This window comes from Balaenoptera ricei, chromosome 11 (genome assembly GCF_028023285.1).
Source record: "Balaenoptera ricei isolate mBalRic1 chromosome 11, mBalRic1.hap2, whole genome shotgun sequence".
NCBI classification, from domain to species: Eukaryota; Metazoa; Chordata; class Mammalia; order Artiodactyla; family Balaenopteridae; genus Balaenoptera; species Balaenoptera ricei.
In genome coordinates, this window is record NC_082649.1 from 58,188,446 (window position 1) to 58,197,065 (window position 8,620).

General features: G+C 60.4%; 1 protein-coding gene across 10 annotated transcripts in view; it reads left to right on the forward strand.

Moving 5' to 3' along the window:
* DLEC1 (DLEC1 cilia and flagella associated protein) overlaps positions 1–8,620 on the forward strand; it is a 107,260-nt gene that overhangs the window by 95,893 nt on the left and 2,747 nt on the right. For 6 of the 10 annotated variants that reach the window (XM_059939188.1, XM_059939187.1, XM_059939194.1 and 3 more), the window contains 12 exons: positions 165–316; positions 1,554–1,672; positions 2,217–2,287; positions 4,663–4,868; positions 4,953–5,063; positions 5,165–5,290; positions 5,401–5,495; positions 5,690–5,774; positions 5,958–6,176; positions 7,154–7,315; positions 8,092–8,245; positions 8,486–8,572. In XM_059939188.1, coding sequence (XP_059795171.1) covers positions 165–316; positions 1,554–1,672; positions 2,217–2,287; positions 4,663–4,868; positions 4,953–5,063; positions 5,165–5,290; positions 5,401–5,495; positions 5,690–5,774; positions 5,958–6,176; positions 7,154–7,315; positions 8,092–8,245; positions 8,486–8,572 — 1,587 coding nt within the window. Of the gene's footprint in view, positions 1–164; positions 317–1,553; positions 1,673–2,216; positions 2,288–4,662; positions 4,869–4,952; positions 5,064–5,164; positions 5,291–5,400; positions 5,496–5,689; positions 5,775–5,957; positions 6,177–7,153; positions 7,316–8,091; positions 8,246–8,448; positions 8,573–8,620 lie in introns of all 10 variants that reach the window. The other 4 variants (XM_059939190.1, XM_059939189.1, XM_059939191.1 and 1 more) reach the window with 4 other exon arrangements.

The following is an 8,620-nucleotide window of genomic DNA, read 5'->3' on the forward strand; positions in this document are numbered from 1 at the left end:
GAAGCTGGACCCTGGGCCCCAGGCTCCCAGGAGGAGGGTCTGTTTAGCCAGACCAAGGAGAGGCTGTAGGTTGGCTTGTCTGGTTCAGTGCTTTGCTGACGCTTGAGGGTTTGGACCTCTTTCCTGCCCTGGGGCCTGAATCCCCGTTTCTGGTTCTCCTGCAGAGTTTATGGAAAGCATGCTGTCCCACGGGAAAGGAGCTGTCTTCTTTCCCCACCTCTCCCAGGGTGTGCTGGGGGCCCACCAGAAGCTTGGCATTGACCTCACAGCCTGTGCGAACATGTGGGGCGAGTACTGGGACAGCCTCATCTGCACAGTAAGGAAACAAAGTAAACATGTCCCAAATCCTAGGCTACTGAGTTATTGCACAGAAGATTTTCTTGAACTATTTAGTAAATTGGATGGGTTAGTTATAGTAGATATTTGCTCTAAATTGTGCTGTGCCCAATGACAAAGAGTTGATCACCTTAATATACAAAGCGTTTCTTAACTAACAATAAGGGGGGCAAAAGCATCCCAAATAGGCAAAGGGTTTGAATAGGGAATTCAAAAATGACAAATAGAGATGGCCAGTGAACATGAAACATGTCACCGGCACTGGTAACTAAAGAAGTGAGAGTTAAACCACTGAAATACTAGTCTTTGTGAGATTAGCAAGGTTCAAAAGTTGTCAGTGAAGGTGCAGGGGAAAGGTACTCACGTGCACGGCGAGGCCGGCTGGGAAATGTGTGGCACCCTTCGGAGGCACTTCTGCAGGGCGCTGGGGACACACAATTAAGGTTGCCCCAAAGAAAGGAGTGGATACAGGGAACAGATAAATTCATACCAGGCTTCCTTTTCTTCTCAGCGTTGTTTGTAATAGAGGGGGGAGAAAAAAGGAAACAGTGTAAACATCCATTGTCCGTCAGGAGAAGATCGGATGAAAACATTAGGCTACATCCATGCCGTGGGATTCCGGACAGCCCCTTAAATGATGCTGTAGACCTTCATTAGTAAAATTATCATATGTTGTAAAGAGAAAAGAGATTACCAAAACAAATGTGCAGAATGCTCCTCATTTATATCTGTGTTTTATGCACACAAGTCTGTCTAGACAGTGGTACACTAAAATGTTAACAGTGAGTCATGCTGGGGGGCGGGGTAGGATCATGGGTGAAATACATTCTATTTTAAATTTTAAAAAGACATTTATCACCTTTTATTAGCAGAGAAAAATAATAAAGTTATTTCCATTTAAAAGATAAAGAAATTTAATCAAAGGGGCCATAAGAGGCCAAAGACTCTCAGCCTGGGAGATCCGTGCAGTCGCAGGGCTGGCCGGGAGAGCAGAGACGGGAGGGCAGGACAGGGAAGCCAGGGCTGGGAGGCCAGGCCTTTGGGGGGTCTGGGGTGAGCGTCAGACAGGGGGCAGTGAGTCCTTGCCCAGTTGGACCAAGCTTTGGGGACCCTGGGCTGGCTGGAGGAGGGAGGGCCTCTCACGGAGGGGATGGGGAGCCAGGGGATGCGGTAGCAGCCGGTGACGAGAGCGACGCATGATTGGTGTGTGTTTGCAGGTGGGAGACCTGCCTCCAGCGGTCATCCCGGTGCACATGGTGGTGGTGGGCTGCCCCATCAGCTCCCACAGGACCGCCCGCTACACCACTGACCAGATCCAGGAGGAGCCTGTTGTCAGGTATCCCTGCCTCGCCCCCGCCCGCCTCCTGCTCTAACCCTTGAAACCCTCTGGCCTCCACCCCGGGCTGCCCACGCCAACTCGTTGCTGTCCCGCCGGCCCAGGGCCACTTGGTGCCATCCAGCTCGAAAGCCCCAGGCCAGGGCTACCCCAGAGGAGAGAGGCCTCAGGGGGCACGGCCGTGATCTGCACATCTCCATGGGCTTTGCGGGGACAGGAGTAGCGAGTAGTCACTGTGGTCTGAGGTCAGGGCCGGACTCGGGACCCCTCATTCCAACTGCGTTGGGGTCTGTGTGGTTGGTCAGTGCGGTTGCAGGGTGGGTGGGGTTTACTGGTGAGCAGCCCTGGCTCATGGTTCACCGGGCACCGCATGGGGAGGGCCTCCAGCCCTGGGGCTCGGTGACACTGGGCTGAAGACAGACCGCTGTGGGGCCTCCTGCCTGCCTGAGCCCCGGCCCCAGCCCCAGCCCTCCTCTCTCAGGTGAGCTGGCCTGCGGGGTGTGCGCTGGCTGTGGCCCTGCTGACCCTCGTCTCCTGTCTCCAGGTTCGGCACCCGGGTCTCTGGAGGAGACACAGCCACCCGGATCCTTCGCCTGAGTAATTCCAGCCCCTGTGGTGAGATGCTCACGAGAGAAGTCGGGGCTCTTGCTGCAGGCTCTGCTGCTTGGTGGGCCAGGCTGGGAGGGAAGATTGGGGTGGGGGGAGCTGATGGCCCGTGACCTGGAGCCAAGTGGGCTGGGGTACGGCGGAGGGAGGCCCCCGAGGGCCAAGGTCAGGAGTGGCCAAGCCAGTCTTGGGTTGTCAGAGCCACTTCCACCCAAGAAGACAGGACTTGCCCTTGCCTGTAGGACCTGGGGTCTCCCAGTGTCCATGGGCCACAGATGCCCTCCCCTGGTCGGGTTCACTTTGCATAGGGACAGGCACTTGTAGGGGACACCTTTTCTCTTCCCTTCAGCCAGCAGCCCCCGAGCTATTTGCCAGGTGCTGTGCAAGGGGCTGGGGATACAGAGGCAACAGGACAGCAGGGGCTGTGCCTGATGGGCAGGACGGACGTGACCATGGGCTGCCAGCGTAGAGTGCACTGAGTGCGACTGTGGGGGCGGCCAGAGTGCTGGGGGTCTGTGTCGAGGGCCATCAGGCTGAGGCCAGGAGGAGAGTGACCCAGCTGGGACTGAGGGAGCGTATGGGCCACAGGAAGAGCCAGGGCCAGCTGAGAACCAGAGTCTCCCGGGGATTATTTAAAGCACCTTGAGGCTGGGCCACCCCAGAGCAAGTGAACCAGAGTCTCTAGGGGCAGGGCCTGGGCACTGTGGTTTTTAAGCTCCTCGGGGACTCAAGGGAACATCCTGTTGGTGGAAGAGAATGGCCACTCTGTGACCTTGCTTATTTTTGTCCACTGGATCTGTGCATTTGGGGTGTATTGGACCACTCTAATCATATCTTTATCAAGTTCTTCTGGCGTTTGTAGTTTTGCTGTATGTTTTTAGCTTCTGTATTGTTAGATGCACTTGACAACTAATGATGCCTCTTATCACCCTGTAACCTTCCTCTTTGGCCCCTTCAGTGCTTAAATCCCACCTTGCCGAATAGCAACATTGCTCTCCCTGGTTGCGTACTGGCATTTGCCTGGTATGTCCTTGCCCATCCCCCTGTTTTCACCCTTTATGACTTTGATGTGTGTTTCTTTGTAAACAGCCGAGAGCTGAGCTTTAGAAAACCTAATCTATGTATTTCTTCTTACTTTATGATTTATTTCACTGTTATTTTTCTACTTTCTTCGTTTTGCTTTTTGTAACTTCTATTTTCCCTTTAATTTGGGATTTCTCTTCTACTTTCCTGGTTACTGTTGCTTCCTTGGGGTTCATCATCACATGCACCTTTCTCCTTACCTGAAAGTGAGATTGTCCTCTGAACTTGAGAGTATGGAGGCCATTGGTGGCCTTGGTGAGAGTGATTCCGTGCATGAGAGGCAGATAGATACCAGGTAGCAACCCTAGGGACTACATGTTTGGGGACCTTGCGTGGGCATGTTTCCACCAGGTGTTCATTCCCCAGGGGCGAGCCATGAATCCGAGGTGAGCTGGGAGTGGGGGGAGGCGCTCATGGATTGTTCGTCCTCCAAGCTTGCTGTGGAGAGGAGAGGTGGTACTGGAAAGGTCTGGCAGAGGGAAGCTTGTTTAAGTGCTGTAGGGAAGCAGCCAGGAGAGAGGGGAGATGGGACACATCTGGCCCCTGAGAAGAGGGGTGTAGGGATGGGGTAGATGCAGACAGAGGGGGGGCTCCGGGCAGGACTTTTTTCTGGGAGGTGAGGTGGGACCACCCAGTGAGTGCCAGAGGAGACCAGGGAAGAGTGTCGTGGTGCAGGTAGGCAGGGACGGCTGAGCAGGAAAACAGTGATGGGCAGAGTGGGGGCACAGTTTAGGTTGGGGACATTTATGGGGGTGGCACGTTGTTTAGAATGCGGGGGACTTGCTCACTGGGGCCTAGACGGTCGGTTCTGTTCCCCCAGGGTTAGGTTTTTGCCCAGTGGGTACAAGGATGGGGGCAAAGAGAGAGATGAGAAACCTGGCCAGACAGTTGCCAGTGGCAGCCCCCAGAGACTCGCCTGGCTGGGGAAGGAAGTGAAGGCAGGCGGGTGCTAAAGGATGGAGGGGAGAAGGCAGGGGACACGGGGGGTGAAGGGCCCAGGGGTCAGCAAATAGGCCAGAAGGAAAGGAGGGTGTGGGGAGAGCACAGGGAGCAGGATTTCTGCATCTGGACATGAAACCTGGTCTTGTGATCCAGAGGGCAAGGGCTGATGGAGCTGATGGCATAAGCCTCTAGCCTCTCCTACGACAAGAATTGCCTGGAAGTGACATTGGGAAGCCAGGCCCCCTCCACCCTGAGTGTGGGAGACCCGGCAGCCTCTGGGGGCTGCGGGGAGGGGGGGGGCCCAGGGAAGAGTCTGCCCCTTCCTTATCCCTCGCCTGTCTCCCCCACGTCTGCCCCAGACATCCGCCTGGACTGGGAGACCTACGCTCCCGAGGACAGGGAGGACCGGCTGCTGGAGCTGCTGGTGTTCTACGGGCCACCCTCCCCGCCGCGGGACCAAGCTGGGAGCGACCGCCTGCGCCCTGAGGCCCCTGAGAGCAGCAGCTCCTTCTGGTCCCCAAGTCCCTCCGACGTGTCCAAGTCCAGCCGTGAAGCTGCCCAGCCTGTGAGCAGGGGTGGCGGGAGGGCTGCTGGGCTGTGGCCAGTGGGCCTCGAGCCTGCGTGAGCCTCAGCGACTCCTGGACCACAGGCTGAGGGCGGCTCCAGTGCCAGCGCCTCCCAGGAAATCATCTCGGTCACCCTGCAGGGGCGCGAGGGGGTGCCCTCTGACCAGCTGTTCTCCATCAGCCCCAAGCAGGTGGTGAGTTGGGGCGGGGCTGGGAGCTCGGGGCAGGGCGGGGGGGTGTGTCCCCCTGGCCGGGAGGGACAGGCGGCGCTGAGGCTGCTGTGCGCGTCTGCCAGGTGGTCCCCGCAGGGGGCAGCAGCACCATCCGCATCTCCTTCACACCCGTGGTCCTGGGCCCCGACGTCCTGCACAAGGTGGAGTGTACCGGCTCCGCCCTGGGCTCCATGAGCTTGGATGACGAGGTGAGCGCTCCTGGCCTGGGGAGGGCCCCCACCACTGCCTCTCCCTGGGGCAGCTCGCCCGCTGCCTGCTCAGCTCGGCGACCGCCCGTGATCGGGCTTGGGCTCGGCAGGTGGAGAGGGAGCTCCCGGGGAGGAGGCGCCGCCTGCAGGGCTCGGCTGTGGGACCCGTGAGGCTGCACCTGCACGGCTACGTGAGGCCCGCGCGGTGAGTCGGCTGGGCTGCCTGGCCTCCCTGCGGCCCGCTGTGGGGGTCAGCCTTCCCCGGCACTGCTGGGGACCAGACAGGGTCCTGGGAGCAAGAGGATGGGGACGGGAGGGAGAAGCTGGCGGGTGAGCCCGGGGAAAGGCCGGCCAGGGTCAGCTGAGCCCCAGAAGCCCAGCCGTGCCTGTCGCTGGCAGGCTGAGCGTGGAGCTGGACTCCGGCGGCACCATGGTGTTCTGGCGCCAGGCCAGCGACCTCATCCCCGAGCAGCGCTGTGCTGGGGTGAGTGTGCCGCAGCCCCGGCCCTCCCAAGCCACCCGGTCCTCAGACGTCTGCCGCGGCGCCCTGTGGGGCACAGGCCTGACAGCCCAGGTCCCCTCCCCCGGGGCCCGCCACCCCCCCACCCGAGTCAGGGGCTCCGGAGGGCAGAACTGAGTCCCCTCCCCGACCTCTGTGGCCGCCCAGGTGCTGAGTGAGCTGGTGACCACCCACCACCTGAAGCTGATCAACACCACGGAAATCCCACACTACTTCCGGCTCCTGGTCTCCAGGCCCTTCTCTGTTTCTCAAGATGGGGTGAGCCGCAGCCACAGGGCTCCCAGCCCCAGCTGGAAGCAGGAGTGCAAGGAGGGGACAGCAGCAGCCGGCAAGCAGCTGGTACTCTACCCACAGGAGAACATGCTGGTCAGTGGGAGCTTCTGTGGTCCCTGCCTACAGTGGGCACACTCACCTGGGCTGGGGCTCACCTTCCTCTCACGTTCGCGCACGCAGCACCCTCCAGGTCTGGACGTAGACACAGACAGTGGTATCCACACACGAACCACACGCTTGGCCCCGCCGTGCGCTGTGCGCTCAGGGGCGGACCCCCATCACATGCACCACGTCCGGCAAACCCCTCCGCACAGGGGCCCTCCACGCGCAGGAACGTCCAGACCTATCAGTGTGGACACTCGCGAGTCCCAGACACACCAGACCCTGCTCTTCGTCCCCTCCGCCAGTGTCCTGGTCCTGCGAGCACCTCCACGCGGCAGAGACCGCCCCCCCCTTCTCGTGTGCCCTCACGCAGGGTTTCATCACCATCTTTCCGTAAACATAAGGCACACCAGAAACACAGTTCCCCAGGCCCTACTGCCAGAGATGATAAGATCTGGGCTGAGGCCCAGGAACCCGTTTTCCTAACAGGTGCCTTGGATGAATCTGTGGAGCTGGGTCCACAGACCTGGGTTTGGGAGCCACGTGCCCAAGCCCCATCCTGTTGGGCCCAAGTTACATCCTAGCCCCCAGATACCCACTCATGCTCCCCCAGCCCCCTCCCCACAGCCTCCAGGGTGACCCCTGAGGAAGGCAAAGCTGACTGCACGTCCCCCCAGCAGGGGCTCCTCACTGCCCTCAGGACAAAGACACAGGCCTGACTTGGGCCTACAGGCCTGCCCGCAGCCCTGGTCACGTGAGTGGAGCCGCCCACTCCTCCGGCCTCTCAGCTCCCGAGGGCCGCTCAGCCCTGTCCCCGGTACTGACGGGTGCTGGGCAGGGAGCAGGGCACAGTGTGAGGAGTGAATGCACCAGGCAGGGTCCGCGGGAGGGAAGGACGGAGCTCTGGGCGGGGAGGCTGCCGCCCACCTCCAGCAGTCTGAGGTGACGGCTTGTCCACATCCGCTCAGGTGAACGTATCCTTTTCCCTCTCCCTGGAGCTGCTCTCCTATCAGAAGCTCCCGGCTGACCAGATGTTGCCTGGAGTGGACATTCAGCAGAGCGCGAGTGGAGAGAAACAGATGGTCTTCACTCAGAATCTGCTTCTGGAATACAGCAACCAGACCACTCAGGTGAGTCCCAGGCCTGCCTCATGTGTTCAGGTGGGGTCAGAGGACACACCCCAATAGCCTGCCCTGGAAGAGGCCTGGCGCGTGGAGAAATGAGGGTCATCCATCCTTACCTGTCTCAGGAGCTCAGAGCGAGGTGGGGTGCTGTAGGGTGCAAAATCAGGGAAGGCTTCCTGGAGGAGGAGGTGGCATATGACGCCTGCACGCCGTTTAACGGAGAGAGAAGGGAAACCAGGCCAAGGGAACGGCCTGATGGGTGGGTACAGTGAGCAGCTGAGGGACGCCTCTTGGGCTCGTGTGGGACCGCGAGCACCAGGTGAGAACACCACGGGCCTCGTTCTTGTTCTGTGGACTGTGACAGCTCCACACCACAGCCCCGTGAGCGTCCGAGTTGGAGAGGCCAAGGGAAAAGGTGAGATGGCCCAGAGCCCAAGAGGAGCAGAGGGCTAGATGAGAGGGGAGAGGAAGGCAGCAGGGCGGCCCGACCAGGGAGCAGAAACCACAGAGCTGGATCCAGGGCAGGGGTGGCAAGGGAGTCAGAGGGGAGCAGATGGCGCCTCCCTGGCCCTTTTCCTGCCCAGAATCCCACCAGCATCCCGCGGCTTTAGATGACAGCGCTGGCCCCCTTCCACCTGCTGTGGTGCTGCCTGTGCATTCCTCAGAAGCTGCAGTACTTGGGGTCGGCAGGGCCCCTGTGGCCCTGGCTCAGAGCCCAGTGGGAGTGGGTAAGGTCACCTAGTCCCCACCAAGTTAAAGGCTCTGTCCCCCCCCCCCCCAAGGTGGTGCCCCTGCGGGCCGTCGTGGCCGTGCCCGAGCTGCAGCTCTCCACCAGCTGGGTGGACTTCGGGACCTGCTTCGTGAACCAGGGCCGCGTCCGGGAGGTCTACCTGATGAACCTGAGCGGCTCCCGGAGCTACTGGACCGTGTTGACAGGTGTGCCATGCCCTCCTCCCCCGTGCGGCTGGGCCGAGACCCCCAGGAAGGGGCCTGTGTGCCCTGTCCCTGCAGGCTGGCTCCCCAGGGCTGGGCCCACCTGAGAATTCATGGGCAGGAGCAGAGGCGCACCCCCGAGATGTGGGCAGTGGGCCGAGCGTGGAGCTGGCTGTGCTCCTGCGTGTCCCCTTCCCCTCATGCAGGCCAGCAGGAGCCAGACAAGGACCCTGTTGCCTTCAGGGTCTCCCCAAGCAGCGGGCTGCTGGAGGCACGACCGGTCAACGCACCCCCCACCTCCGTCCCCCTCCAGGTTTCCTTCACTGCCAGGTACAGCCCTCCCAGCCTCGCTGGTGCTGCCTCTGGAGCCGTGGCCCA